General features: G+C 61.0%; 1 protein-coding gene across 1 annotated transcript in view; it reads left to right on the top strand.

Moving 5' to 3' along the window:
* Window positions 1-14,915, top strand: part of CELSR1 (cadherin EGF LAG seven-pass G-type receptor 1) — a gene marked incomplete at its 5' end in the record, with an annotated part of 128,916 nt that overhangs the window by 107,458 nt on the left and 6,543 nt on the right. The window contains 8 exons of the mRNA XM_034643694.1: window positions 56-150; window positions 611-820; window positions 2,190-2,373; window positions 4,077-4,220; window positions 7,440-7,644; window positions 8,341-8,508; window positions 10,059-10,185; window positions 11,866-12,185. Of these exons, the coding sequence (XP_034499585.1) occupies window positions 56-150; window positions 611-820; window positions 2,190-2,373; window positions 4,077-4,220; window positions 7,440-7,644; window positions 8,341-8,508; window positions 10,059-10,185; window positions 11,866-12,185 (1,453 nt within the window). The remainder of the gene's footprint in view (window positions 1-55; window positions 151-610; window positions 821-2,189; window positions 2,374-4,076; window positions 4,221-7,439; window positions 7,645-8,340; window positions 8,509-10,058; window positions 10,186-11,865; window positions 12,186-14,915) is intronic.

Here is a 14,915-nt window from a genome sequence, read left to right as displayed (position 1 = left end):
GAGCAGAGCTAACAACTGGGATTTCAGGGTTTCCTCCCTGTGCCCCGTTCCCTAGGAAACGCAGTCCGACACTGCAGCGGGGAGAAGGGCTGGCTGCCCGCAGAGCTCTTCAACTGCACCACCGTCTCCTTCCTGGAGCTCAAAGCCATGGTAGGCCCTCGCCTTAGGGAGCCATGTGCGTGCATGCGTGCGTGCGGGGTCGGGGAGGGGGGCGGGCGCGAGGCACCCGGATCCCGCTGGCCAGGGCTGGGCCTGGCTCAGGACCATTGTGCCCACATCTGCTCTGGGTGCCTGCGGCGGAGCCCGGCTGCTCTTTCCGTCAGGACCAGCCCTGCGTCTGGATCTGGAAACACGGGGTCTCCATATTCTGTCCTGCCGCCCTTGACCCCCCTTTGTCACTACCTCTTCCCTTTCCAGCACTTTTTGTCCTGACAACCCCTCCTTTTTGGGGCCAGAGTTAACAGCCAATGTTCCTATTTGGTTTTCGGGGTTTTCAAGTTCTTGTCCAAAAAGGAAGTTTCTACCAGAAAGGAACAGATTTCTGAATCACGGGAAGGAGCAAAGCAGCCGCGGTAGGTGTGCAAACGTCTCGTGTGCTGCCCCTTCCCAGAACGAGAAGCTGAGCCGGAACGAGACGCAGATGGACGGCGACCGGTCCCTGCGGCTGGCCAAGGCTCTGCGGAATGCCACGCAGCACACCGGCCCGCTTTTCGGCAACGACGTGCGCACGGCCTACCAGCTGCTGGCCCGCGTCCTCCTGCACGAGAGTGGCCGGCAGGGCTTCGAGCTGGCGGCCACGCGGGACGCTGACTTCCACCAGGTGAGGGCGTGCAGCGGGGCGTCCTCGGGGGAGCCCTGCAGGCTGAGGCCAAGCTGTGGGCGTGTGGTCTTGTGGGGGCTTGAGGGCGGCCAGGGGTCCATGCTCAGCTGTACGAGATCGCTGCTCCCTGTATCCTCACTTCACTCTGTACCTGAGTCAGGCCAGGTGACCCGTGAGACTGAGTGCAAGTGTTTGGGGCATTTGGGCAAAAGCACGTGCAGGTCACGGTCTTGGTGGAGGAGACAGTCATGGTTGCTGGCAATTGATCCTTAGTACCGGCCAGCGGTCTGCGTGGTCTACGTGAATTAGCCACTCACTCCCCGCATGTCCTGTGATGTAACGTGGTTACCGCCCCATTTTATAGGTAAGCGAACTGAGGCAGAAAGAGCCAGGGGCACATAGCTTGTAAGGGGCCTCCAGAGTCTCTGCTCCCACCTCGGACTCTGGCTTTCAGAGACTATGATGTCTCCTACAAAGACCATCCTGTTTTGTATGTAAGGAATTGGCCCCTGAGAAATGTCTGTTTGGAGTGGCTGGTCAGGAGACCCGCGTTCATCCTGACGCTTGTAAACTTGTGGGCAGTGAGTTGTCAGTCATGGTTCCTCTGGACTCCCCTGGAGGCCTCCCCATCCACACTGAACCCCATGGACCCTTCCCATCCACAGAGACCCCTGGAGGCCTCCCCATCCACACTGAACCCCATGGACCCTCCCCATCCACAGAGACTCCTGGAGGCCTCCCCATACATGCTGAACCCCACGGACCCTCCCCATCCACAGAGACCCCTGGAGGCCTCCTCATCCACACTGAGACCCCCAGGGGCCTCTTCATCCATGCGGACCCCCAGAGAACCTCTCAAGCTGCACCAAGGCAGGGTCCCCTTGATTGCATTTCAATCCAGGCCTGAGTTGGGGCCGATGGAGTTCGTTCCCATTTTTGATTCTTTGCAAATGGAAGTTCCCCTCCTGGTTTTCGTGTTGGAGCCCCTGCCAATAGCTCGGGCCATGAACCCTGAGCTGCGTGGGTGGGGGTCAGGTATGTCGCCACAGGGTAGCCCACAGTGTGTCTTGGGCTGCGTCACTACCCGGTCAGCGGAGGGGGTAGTAGAGGGTTTGGGGTCCTGATGTAACCAGGGCCCCTCCACGTGCCTGCTCCCCTTTGCACCTCGGAGGGTACGTGGGGGATCCCCAGCAGGGCTGCTCCCTGATACACACTCCTACCACCAAGGATCTGTCCCCGTCTGATCCCGCCAGCCTGGTGTCGGGGAGCTAGAGGCTTTCCAGCGCCTGGTGTGGCCCCTGCCGCGTCGGCTCGGCCTCCTCGGGCCGGCCTCACACGCCCGCTGAGCGCCATGTGTCTGTCTGAGCAGGACGTGGTCCGCACCGGCAGTGCGCTCCTGGCCCCGGACACACAGGCCGCATGGGAGCAGATCCAGCGGAGCGAGGGGGGCGCCGTGCAGCTGCTGCGGGGCTTCGAGGCCTATTTCAGCAACGTGGCCCGCAACGTGCGGAGGACCTACCTGAGGCCCTTCGTCATCGTCACCGCCAACATGAGTAAGGGCCGCGAGCCGGCTGGGCTGGGGGGCCGTGGGTGTGCTTGGGGCCGGACCCCCGGGGCCTGTCTGGGTGTGGCTCCTGCAGGCTGTCTTTGGGAACGGGTCACCAGCTCTGGCCTCTGGTTCCTTGTCTGCAAATAGGGAGACAGGACCCTCCTTGTCCAGCTTTTCAGGGGTGAACCAAGGAAGCGCACACATCACTCGCAGGCCCAGAGAATCGGGGGGAGATCAGAGGAAGACCCTCAGCGGTCTGCAGGCCTTTCCAGACGTGGGTGTGGGGCTGTCCAGGGGAGCAGGCCCGGGGTCCTGCTGCAGGTCCTGGGAGACCCCCAGCCCAGGGAGGGACAAGGGACTGCCTAGCCAGGTAACTGGGTGGCGGGCTATGTCTGCCCTTACTGAATCGGGGGCTTAAGGTCAACAGAACAGATGCCTCGTGAGCCAAGTCACCCCCAACACCCAGGAGGCACCACCCTGAGGTCCAGGGGCTTCATCGGTCGGGTTCCTTTACGGGGAGAAAGCCCCAGATGGTAGAACCAGCCCCCACCCCACCCACCTGGAAAGAGCCGGCCAAGTCCCAGGGTGGGGGGCTCCTACAGGTGAGGGCCCTCGTTTCTCCTCTTGCAAATGTTTATCAGGCATGCAGGCGGGGGTCGCTCGGGCAGCACTGGGGGACTGCCTTATGCATACCCGTCACCGGAGGGCCTGAGCCATAACTTGGAAGTGGCAGCCCTCACGTGACCCCTGGGGCTGACTGGGGCAGGGCCTCCCATGCCGGCCAGAAGATGTTCGGGCAGTCTGCACATCCTGGCCCTTCCAGAGCCCCCGACTGGGCCCACCCTGTGCCAGGGGGGAGGTGGGCTCAGGGCCCCATCATCACTGGAGGCAGGAAAGAAGGCTGAGCGCGCTGGGCATTCCTGCTCCTGCCGGGAAGGGGGGTCTGCGGAGCTGGCCTCGGGGCTGGACAGGACTTGGACATGGTACAGCCTGCACCCAGTTGCTTCTGGAGCATTCAGGCGGTTCCAGGTGTCCTGCCTGCCCCTGCCCACAGCCCCTCTGCTGTTGTTCCTGATGCTGTGTGACTGGGAGCATCTGTCCTGCACTGGGCACCCCTGACTGTCCTCCCGTGTCCTGTGTCCCCTACTCCAGGGCTCTCACCTATCCCCAACAGCTGTGGGTGGGAGCCTGGCCCTTGCCCGTGTGGGCGGCTTGCAGGCACCCTTCATTGTGGGGGATGTTGAACCAGTCAGCTCAGTGGGATGACTTTGGTGGGGGGTCGTGTGGCAGGGGTGACTGTTGGCCTCTCCGTCACCAGGCTCCTCAGAGCAGTGGCTTTCAGGGCCAACAGAGGCGTGCCCGACAGCCTCCGAGAGCCAGCAGGAGTCAGGGCCCCTTGGGTCAGGCCGAGCTTGTGCTCGGGCTCGGGCTCTGCCGGACAGGGAGCGGGTTACTGTTTCTCTGGCCTTGTCCTTCTCACACCCCAGCCGACGGCTCCTGATGCCGCCATGATGTCTCCCTTCACGCTCAGCGTTGTGCTCTGTGACTCTCGGCGGGTCCGGAGAGCGCGACGGAGTAGAAGATTCTGTTAGGGAGGTTGGCGTCGCTCAGGGCGGCGGCTCTGGGCGGCGTGGACGTGGCGGTGATGGAGGAAGCCCTTGGTGGGAGGAGCTGGGGGATGATGACAAGGGTGACCTGTCCCCACAGTTCTGGCCGTCGACATCTTCGACACGTTCAACTTCACGGGAGCCAGGGTGCCGCGATTCGAGGACATTCGTGACGAGTTCCCGAAGGACTTGGAGTCCTCGGTGTTCTTCTCAGCTGACTTCTTCAAGCCACCCGAGAGCAAAGGTGAAGCCCTGTAGACACACGGCTGCCCTTGGGAGCCCCACCGTTCAGGGGATGGGGGGTCCTCCGAAGGCCCCGTGAGAAGAAGCAAACGGCTCTCAGTAGCAGAGCGTGTTGTGTGGGTGCTTGTCGCAAGGTCGCCCTGAGAACGGGCCAGCTACGGGGCGCCAGCTGGCGTCGGGCCCCACTGCCGTGTGGGGGGGCACCTCTGGCATGTACGTGGCTAACTCGTGACATGACAAACGAGAGCACCTAAATCCTGTGTGCGTGGTCTTCCCCGATGTGCGGGGGAGACGATGTCTCCACGTGTCGGTAAAGTTTTAGAATCCAGCCCCCGCCCCGAAAACAAGCCAATTCTGCAGTCCTGGGTTAGGATGGTATTACCAAATGGCTTAAACATTTGGAATTTTCCTTTTTTAAAGATTTTATTTATTTATTTGAGAAACCGAGATAGTGAGAGAGCAAGAGCAGGGGGGAGAGGGAGAGGCAGGGAGCCCGATGCGGGACTCGATCCCAGGACCCTGGGATTATGACCTGAGCTGAAGGCAGACGCCCGAACGACTGAGCCACCAGGAGCTCCTGGAATTTTCTTGAAGTGTATTAGATCAGACCCACTCCAGTTCCTGAAAACATCTCAAAATAATGGGGACTTGAAAACATAAAATTCTGTAACAGACAATTTAAAATTGGAAACGTTTTTAGGAAGTTAGCTTTGTCAGCCATGTGGCATTACTATTCAGGTGTCAAAACCTCTTGAAGAGGGTTTTACTCCCATGTGGGATCCACTTTGCCCCCATGTTTCAGACCGTAATTTGGGGCCGATTGGGGTCGCCGCGGCCCTGTACATGGTGCTTCATTCAGCATGTCGGTTAGCTGGAACTATCGTCACGGAGTGAACCCCACCAGTTCTTTCCGGGATGGGAAGACTCGGCCCCCTGGCTTCGGCGACCCCCTCCCCCTCCAATTTCCCCACACACCTGCCTCAGCACGTGGCAGGCTAGCAGAGGACAAAGCACCCTAAGCTCCGAGAGCCGAAGGTCAGGGCAGGATCTGGGTGCACGAGCTTGCAGGAGGTAGAGAGGTGCAGTCTGGCCCCCCCGCCCGTCGGCATCGCACCGCCTGCTGTCCCCCCCGGAAGACCTGTGTCTCTTCCCCACTTGCAGGACAATGACGTAGAGCCCGAGGGCCTGGCTCCGAGGCCTGGCCTCTGCCTGCCTCTCACCCCCTCTTCTCGGGCATCGCCAGGCCAGTGCAGACATTGACCTTCCACCTTGACCCAAATCCTTATGTGCCCTGACGGTCCCCTAGACAGGCTTTTGTCGTAGCCCTGGACTCCAGACCCCTCTTCTCCCCATGCCCTGGCCTACCCTTGGCCCAGACAGCGGATGTGTGTCGTCTGTTCTACTGAGGGGAGGGGCCCCTCCGTGCCTTCCCCAGGGGGCGCACCTGAGACCCAGCCGGCTAGCTGTCTGGTTAGTTGGGGATGCAATGAGCCAATTGAGTCGTGGAAGAAACTGAGGCTTTGGACCCAGCCATTCGCTGGGGCCAGGAGCAAACACCGGGAGGCGCCAGGCTCTGGGTTATGAGAGCCCCCGAGAGGCCACTGTGCCCCGGGACGCTGTCCAATGCACCCACTGCTGCCCCTGGTACCATCAAGGCTGCCCGGAGGAGACGGCCGTGCTGGAAGAGGAGAGTGGAGCCCTGGCGAGGGGCCACTGGGAACCAGACCGTCTCCCTCTTCCAGGAGCAAGCAGTTGAGGGGCAGCGGGACACCGGGGAACTGAGTCTGCACCTTTTTCAGTCCCCACTCTGTGGGGTCATCCAGGAGCGAAGAACCCATAATGTCCTTGCTGTGTGGAGATAGTTGCTGCTTTTTTTTTTTTAATTTTTTGTTGTTGTTTTTAGATTTTACTTATTTATTTGAGAGAGAGAGAGAGAGAGAAAGCACGAGAGGAGGGAGGGTCAGAGGGAGAAGCAGGCTTCCCACTGAGTGGGGAGCCCAATGCAGGGCTCAATCCCAGAACCCCGGGATCATGACCTGAGCCGAAGGCAGACACTCAACCGACTGAGCCACCCAGGTGCCCTGGAGATAGTTGCTTCCGTCCAAGTCACTTCTGAGCCGTTGGGGAGGGTCGCCGGCCTGGGCAGCACCTGGCCCTCTCACTCAGGAAAGCCCACAGCCTGCACCGCCTTCCCCAGAGGAGAAGCTGGGGGCGGCTCGCTGACCAGCCTGAGTGTGGCTGAGCAGCGTTGGTGACCAGTCATCGACCCTGAGTGGGGTCAAGAGGACATTAAAGGTGCGCGTGCCTACCTCGGAGGGGCGGATCCCAGCTGGTCACACGGCATTTTGCCGGGACTGGTGAGCTGTTCTGAGCTGGGGCCTTTCAGTGTGCAGCGGCCCCCTCCATGGGGGCGGAGATGACCTCTGCCCCCACCGCACCTCGCAGCCCCCCCAGACTCGTCTCCCAGGCCCTGCCCCTCCCAGAGCCCCTGGGCTTGGCCTTCCCACCTCCCTGGAGCCCGTGCTCGGCGCTGGGTCTGGACATTTGCAGAGGTGACTTCTGGGCGAGGGGCCACCCGGGGCATTTTGTCGCTTGTTGGGAACGTGGGTGAGTGTGGCCAGGTAACAGAGCATCAGAGGAGAATGTTCCTCTGCTGGTGGGACGGGGAGGGCTGATACCCGTGACCCCGTGTGGACGCAGGGACTGGGGGGCGGGGTTCAACCTTCCAGCACCCGTGGTTACATGCTCCAGAGAGTGGCAAGATAGCATAAGCACCTTCACCCCAAATTTGTGTACTGACGTATGTACGAGGGCCATACCCGGCCTCATGCATCCCTAGAGACGTACAACCTCAAACACCCCCGATTCACGTGGGATCAAAGCACGGGGCACAGACCCACACGAACGGCCCCCCGTCCCTCCTGCGTGCTCCCGGAGCAGCCCCGGTGCAGACCTCTCTGACCGCTCTGGGGGCGGAGTTTAGTGACATCAGGTCCATCTGCGTTGTGCAGGTGCTGCCACTGTCGTCCGCAGGACTGAAAGTCTGTCCCCCGTCCTCTCCCCAGCCTCTGTGGTTGTGTGGGGGCCCCGTGTTTACTCTGTCGAGGAAGCACCTGCCATTCTTCACGGATCGTCTGTGATTTCAGGAGGCACGTGCTCCCGTCGGAAGCGGTTTGGTGGGCTCGCGGGCCCCCATGCTCACGCTCTGCTTGCCTTGCAGAGAGCCCCACGGTGAAGCCGGCCGGGCGGAGGGCCGCCCCGCAGACGGCGCCCCCGGGGCCCGACGCCGAGAGGGAGGCCCCGTTCAGCAGGCGGAAGAGGCACCCCGACGAGCCCGGCCGGTTCGCCGTCGCCCTCGTCATCATCTACCGGACCCTGGGGCAGCTGCTGCCCGAGCGCTACGACCCCGACCGCCGCAGCCTCCGGTAAGGCCTGTTTCCGGAGCATTCCAAGGGCTTTCCTGGGTCACAGCCTCCACCACCCTTGCATCCGTGTGAGGACATTCCACTGTGACCCTGGCCCATGGCCGCAGACCAATGCCCTGAGCGCTCCCTTGGACGAGGTTCAGGGCGTCCAGGAGGGCCCTTCCCCAGTGTTGCTGCCCGGCCGCCCCCTCCCCAGCACATGCCCCACTCAGCCTGCACGGACGCTGTCGCCGCACGGGGCCCAGCGGTGTCATGCCCGTGCAGAGGTGGGTGCCCACCGGGGCGTCACTGGTCAGCCTGCATGTCCTTTTCCATGCCCAGCCCTGGGCCTGTGGTCCTCACGTTCACCCTTCTTGGCAGCTGGATGAGATTCGGCCGCGAGCTGTATTTCCTGAGCCTTCCAGTGGGTTCCAGGCTTCCCGCCGCTGTATGTTACTGGCAGCGACACCTTGGCACACATGCCTTCTTTCTCTTCGCTTTCATTTCCAAAGCCCGCCTTTGGCCCGGGGGTGGCCGGTCTCCCACGTGCGCCCCGTCTGTGATGGAGCCGGGCACTTCTCAGGAGCCGCGGCTGGGGCCCCGGCCCCGGGCCTCCTGGAGAGACGTCTGCCCCGCGTGCTCCTGGTGTCGGTGCGCAGCTCTGAGACGAGCATCTTCTCAGCGCGTCTTTCCCGTGTCCTTGCCTCTCCGCCCCAGGCTGCCTAACCGGCCGGTCATTAACACACCAGTGGTGAGCGCGATGGTGTACAGCGAGGGGGCTGCGCTGCCCAGCCCCCTGGAGAGGCCCGTCCTGGTGGAGCACGTCCTGCTGGAGACCGAGGAGCGCAGCAAGCCCGTCTGCGTGTTCTGGAACCACTCCATCACGTAAGGGTGACGCCCGCGGTGAGGAGCCGCCCCTGCCCCTGGAGCTCTGCGCTTGTGTGGGGGGGGCTCTTTGAGGCACAGTGTCTCATGGGGTGTTCCTCTGTGGTCTCTTGCTCCCCTTCCAGCCCCTCGTGGGTCAGGAGGCTCGTCCTGGGGGTGCTCGCATCCCCTACACGGGGTTACATGTAAACGTGCACATCTGGATACAGACATGCACATGGGCATAGACGGCTAGGGAAACAGACACGCACACATAGGCACACACGTGTACGGGTGTTCATAGAACCCTCGAGAAGGTCAACACGGACACAGGGCCGGGCACCAGCAGGACTCCGTGATGCAGCCTCTGACACATGCCCATGCCCCATCAAACGAGACAGGGCTTGTTCTGCACACACACGAGGTAGGACTCAGACACTCAGGCCCAGGGGCCCTTCCACCGACAGCAGGACGTCCCAGATGTGTGTGGGGGGTCGCTTTTACAAACAGGGGTCCCTGGCCTCAGCCTCCCACCCGTGAGACCAACCCAGCAGCTGCCGGGGCCGGTTTCCCCCTCCGAGGCCATGCCCGCTGCCCCTTCTTGAAGCTAGGCCAAGTGGGGTTCCAGCCCCATGCGGTGCTGGGAGCTGGCGTCCAGGGGGTGCGTGCGGACGCCAGGCTGCAGGGGGCTCACGCAGGGAAGCAGGCTGGGCCGTGCAGGGATCTTATAGCTCCTTTATTTTCCAAATTCGAGTTAATGAGCAAGCAGCATCATGTCTGGAGTATAATAGACACTTGGCTTACAAAAGAAAGAAGGAAGGACCCACTTTCACCGTGAGGGAAGTGTGAAGGGCTGTTTGGCATGCGTTAGGCACGGCTGTCTCTCATGGATGCTTGATTGGATCCCAGCAATTAGCCATTGCCTAATTATCCTCTCTGCTTCCCTGGTGCCTATCATCCCCGGATCTTAGAGCTCTTGGCAAACACATATTCGCCTTCACATCCCATTTTACAGATGAGTAAACTAAGGATCAGAGAGAAGTTACTTGATTTTCCCAGAGTCAGGGAGGGCAGGGCTCTCTCTGAGCCCGAGACACACCCGTAAGCAGCTTGTCATCTGGGGCTTCCCATCAGTAAAAGGGAAGTCATAATTGGGCCCTGCTTCCAGGCAGTTGCCATAAAACGTTGTCAACCTGAGGACGAAGGTGCAAAATGAACGTGAGATACTGTTTCTGGAAACACCCAGACTCAAAAGAAGACTGAAGTACAAAGCAGCCACTTTAACAGCTGACTAATGTTGCCAACAAAAGGGGCGTGCGGCCGACCTGAGACACCCCATCTAAGTTTTACTGTGAGATGACACAGGAGCCGTGATCTTCAGAGGGCTGCTTTAGGGCACTCCCCAGCCACGAAAGGGAAGGGAGTGTCCGCACGGTCCCGAGGGCTGTTGTCCTCATGGCGGGAGACAGTGGTGCTGGTCTTGGGATGCCACATGGGCTCCCACGGGGGCGGCGGGGCCTCGGAGACCCCCTGGTGGAAGGGGTCCTCTCACACCCGCCTTTTCTCTGCAGCATCGGGGGAACGGGAGGGTGGTCGGCCAAGGGCTGCGAGCTGCTGTCCCGGAACCGGACCCACGTCGCCTGCCAGTGTAGCCACACGACCAGCTTTGCCGTGCTCATGGACGTCTCCAGACGCGAGGTGGGCGCGGCCCCTGCGGGCAGTCAGCCCTGTGCTCCCATCAAGTGTGTCCAGGGATGAGTCCCTTTGGAAAGTTGGCCCCAAACCTGCCCCCTCCACAAACCAAATCCGCGATTAAAACCTGTGCTCGGGAGGGTTGACCAGAATCTGCCAGGATTTCCAGAACAAAACTCCTAGGAAACAGTTTTCAAAGAGGCCGGGTTGTAAATTAAAAACCCTGGTGGCAGACCCCGAGCCTCAGCCCAAAGAGAAAGCCCTGGAAAAGCCTCACTTCAAAGCGGGATTCTCGGTGTTCTGTTAGATGGGGCTGTGTCTCCCCCACTTTAAGTGTTAAGGGAGAACAGAGCCGGCTGGCCGGAATGAAGGGAGTGTCTCCCGCTAGCCCCACACGCACTGGCCCAGAGACACAAAGAGGGGGCTCGGTCAGGAGCCACCGAGGCCGGCTAATGTTTAACCTCTGGCATTTTCCCGGGCCTGGACATTCAAGCCGGCTTCTCTGAACCTGTGGGTGAATAGGGCCGACGGGACGGTGGGCCCCCACCGGGCGGGCAGTGAGGTCAGCCTGGGCTCAGATGTGTGCAGACGCTGGTGTCTAGGAGCCAGAACAGTACGTCCCTGGTACCTTTTTTTCAGGCCTGGGATGTGTCCTCGGAGGCCAGGCCATTGTCCCTCCCAAAAGTTCCCTGGTGTGCAGGTTTCTGTCACCTTGTTGGGAGGGTGACAGCCCTGAGTTGCTGCTGATGGCGGCCGGGGTGACAAGAGGAAAGGGTGTGCCTTCAGGTCTTCCCCTGACCACAAAGCTCCCGTGGACAGGTGGCACTTTTGAGCTGGTCACCCCAGGTCCTGACCTGGAGGGGGTAGTTATTAGTGGGGTGGGATTGGGGGTCGTCCCCTGGCCAGGGAGCTGGGCGGTGCCGGGAGAAGACTCACAGGCAAGCAAGCTGAAGTTCAGGGAGAACAAGTCAAACCAGGAGGGGACTCCCGGCTCCCTGCCCCCGGGGGCCTCAGGGGCCTCCAAGCCGGAGCTCGTCCGAGAGCAGGGGGCAGCCCTCAGCCTCCAGGGTCCAACCCCCTCCGGGCTCCCAGCCTTTCCCCGTAGCCCTCACTCACAATCCTGTGTGAGCTGTGAATTCAGAACCGCTTTCTGGGGGTTACCAGAGAGCCGAAGCTGCTTGCTCCCTAAGTGCCAGGGCTCTGCAGGGTCCTGTGTCCTGGACAGGTGTCCTGTTTTGCAAATGCGTGGAGACAGCCGCAGTCTGTGCAGCCGTGGCACATCTGCCTGCTGTGTGCCCTGAGCCTGTGCGCAAGTCCCTCCGGCTCCGAATTGGGGGCAGGCAGGCGCAGCACCTCCTGGATGGTAGCATTTATGTGGGGGGTTTTGTACACTTTTTATCATTGGGGCAAAAGAGAACACAAGTTCACCACCTCAGCCACGTGTCAGTGGACAGGCCATTCACAGTGTGGTGCAGGCACCACCAACACCATCCCTCTCCAGAACTTTCTTTTTAACCCCCAGTAATTCATCTGGTGTTTGTTCTTGGATTTTGGCAGCCTGAGAACCATGTCACCGTCGCGTGGGTTCTGCCCCTAGTAAGCTTGACCTTAACATGCCTTTACTGCACAAAAGCCCCATCAGACCCAGTCCTCACGTCCTCCTGCCTTATCCACCCCTGCCCGCAGCACGGAGAGGTCCTGCCCCTGAAGATCGTCACCTACGCCGCCGTGTCCCTGTCGCTGGCCGCCCTGCTGGTGGCCTTCGTCCTCCTCACGCTGGTGCGGACGCTGCGCTCCAACCTGCACGGCATCCACAAGAACCTCATCGGGGCGCTCTTCTTCTCCCAGCTGGTGTTCGTGATCGGGATCGCCCAGACCGGAAACCCAGTGAGGCCCTCTGCCGCCTCTCCCGGGGGGGGGGGGGGTGCGCGCAGACCTCAGACCTGTCTCCAAGGAGGACAGAGCGCGTTGTATTTAAAATGTAACTTAGGAAGGAGTGGGTGGAAGTGACCCCAGCGGAGACTGGAAGGAGGGAGGGGCAGGCTGACGCCCGGGCAGGGTCCCTGGGGCATGGGGTGGGAGCAGCTCCGGAGGTGAGGTGTTGGGACGGGTACAAGGGAAGAGCACCGGGAAGCTGGGAGGTTTGTGGCTTCGGCGGTGCCTGACGGGTGACAAAGTGATTGTCCATTTTTACAGTGGGGATTTGCAAAACACAAGCGTCCCAGCACGCTGACCCCAGAGCGGGTGGGGGGCACGGCTGGAGGTGAAGGCTGAGTGCCCAAGGCTTGACACACACACTGGGGCTCACGGAATCGCCCCCGCGGCCCTGGGAAGGGGTAGCATCCCTTCTCACAGGTGAGGCGCCCAGGACCAGCGAGATTGAGGGACCGCACGAGGCACACGGTTCCCTCTGTGTGTGTTCCCTTATGCGTCCACCACAATATGGGGACACCGTAGCCCTAGGGAGCCATGAGGCCAGCTGGCCAGCACACGTGCATTTGTAGGGACTCGGAGAAGTCCGGAGGTTCCTCTCACCTAATCCCGATCTCCCCCAAGGTGAGCGACGGGCTCCTGGTGGGCCAAGCCAATCCGGCCACCCCATGCTGTTGACAGAGCTGTCATTTCTTCCTTCCTCGTGCAGCAAGGACCCGCTGTCACTGTGTTACACATATCCAAGGCCCAGATGCAAGAGGCCCCCCATCCCCGCCCATGGGCCCGCATTCCTGGCGCGGACACGCTGGCTGGTTCTTGAGTGTCACATGCTGAAATGGCACTGTGGTGGCACGTGGGGGAGCTGGGCCTGGTTAGGGACGGACTGGCCACGCAGTGGGAGGGCTCTGGGGGAAGTCGGGACAGGTTGGAGAATCCGGTGCCCCAGAGCCCGAGGGGCCACGCCAGGCAGCGCCACGTACCCTTCGCAAGCAGCGTTGTACCACGGAGCGCCATGACTGGCCTGTTGGGAAGAAGCCCGAGGGTCAGAAGGGCAGCCAGGGTGCTGTTTCATTGGGCCGCTGGATGGAGGCGAGGCCTAGAACCAAAGCCTAGGCATGCGGGCATGAGGAGGAGGGCGGGAGTCAGGGCTAAGTGGGCTTGGAGGGAGGAGGGGTGCCTCAGGGCTCCAGAAGGGGGACGAGTAGGTGAGGACGCCGCAAAGTGAGATGTAAACAGGGTGGCCGGTCTGGGTGTGGCTGTCCGAACCGTTGGCAGCTGAGGGCAGGTATGGCGATGTGCCCGGGGAGGCATCTCCCCCAGGGAGAGGACATGTGTCTGTGGGAATGGGTCAGCCCTAGGAGAGGAAGTGGCATAAAAGGACCAAGAGGGAATGTTCTGGCTAGCTGGTCAGGGCCACTGGCATACTTGAGCTCTTCCTCCTCGTTTGTGGCAAGCTGCGGGACCCCCTGGACACCCTCTGGGGTGGCCAAATCTCCTCCGGAGGAAGGGGGTAGGTAGAGTCTGGGAGTCACAGGCAGACGGCCTTGCCGGCCTCGTGGGCTTTTCAGCCGTGACGTGGCGCGGGGGCCGGCAGGGGGGCCGTCCCCCAGTGTGGGGCCCTGCAGGGGCTTTTGGGTATCCAGCCAGGCAGGTGCACCTCTCCCTGCCGTCCTTATCAGCGCATCAGGCAGGTGAGGGCTCTCAGTGGGAAGCCACATGACTCATTGCAAAACCCTTCAAGTGTGCCCTTGAGTGGTCTCGACAGAGGCAAGCCACTCCTTGCAGCGACAGACCGAGTGTGAAATGCAGAGGGGCCGTTGGCTGCTTTCAGGCAGGGACTCATCTGCGGCCTGGAATGAGCGCTCTCCAGCCAGCCGGCTGCTGAGCACAGGGAGAAGGAATGCCGGCTGCACATAATTCTAGGGACTTGGCACCTCGCCTGGGTTTTATGGGTTTTCTGTAAACTCAACAATCCCATCTCTGGGCGAGGTTTTTCATCTCCCAGATTACTGGCAGGTTGAAATGATTTATTATGCATTAGCAGTTTGTCTTCTGTTTCTGGAAGAGGTAGGACATTTAGTGCAAAAGTCTGTACACGTACAGCCCCATTAAATTTTAAAATGTATCTCTAACACTTCTTTTTTTTTCAAAAGGTGGTTTTGTGGGTTTACTTTTCACATGATTGAAGGCAGCAAGCCAGCCCGTCTCCTCATTGCCCTCCGTTGTCTAAGCCCACCGGGCTTTGTATGCGAGGGACCGTGGGGGGTGTACGGTGTGGGGCTCCCCCAGCCCCAGGCTCGCCCCTGGCGCCCAGGCTGACGGCTCTGCTCGTCGCGAAGGGCAGACCTTCCTTTTTCGACTGTCGAGTCAGCAGAGAGCAGGTTGTCCAGTCACAATGTAAGATGCTGTCTGCTGCTGGAGTTCCTGTTTTGTCCTGTATTTGGCAGTTTCCTCCGTGTCTCTGGGGTTTGGTTTCTGGGGAGAACCTGGCCTGTGCAGACTGGCACGGCAACAGCTGTCATGTATGTTCCCAGCCAGCCCACGCTCTCGTCAGCTCCCCACGGGGTGCACTGGCCGGGCACCTGAGCCGAGCAGCCTCCAGTGTGGGTCGGGGGGTGGTCCTGTGTCTTCTACTCCTGTGTCTTTTGGGTGGGGTGGGGGGTTCTGCTGGGCAGGGACACTGAGACCCTAGAAGGTTGTGCTGATGGGATAGCAGCCAGGATTGGACAATGTCTCCGGAATGGGGCGGGACTGTGGGGTGTGGCTTGGGTGGTGGTGGTGGCTGTGGGGGCGGGGCCTAGGTT

This window comes from Ailuropoda melanoleuca, chromosome 15, assembly GCF_002007445.2.
Source record: "Ailuropoda melanoleuca isolate Jingjing chromosome 15, ASM200744v2, whole genome shotgun sequence".
In the NCBI taxonomy this organism is placed as follows: domain Eukaryota; kingdom Metazoa; phylum Chordata; class Mammalia; order Carnivora; family Ursidae; genus Ailuropoda; species Ailuropoda melanoleuca.
Note: the sequence above shows the minus strand (reverse complement) of the source record. Positions and strands in the feature narration are given on the sequence as shown.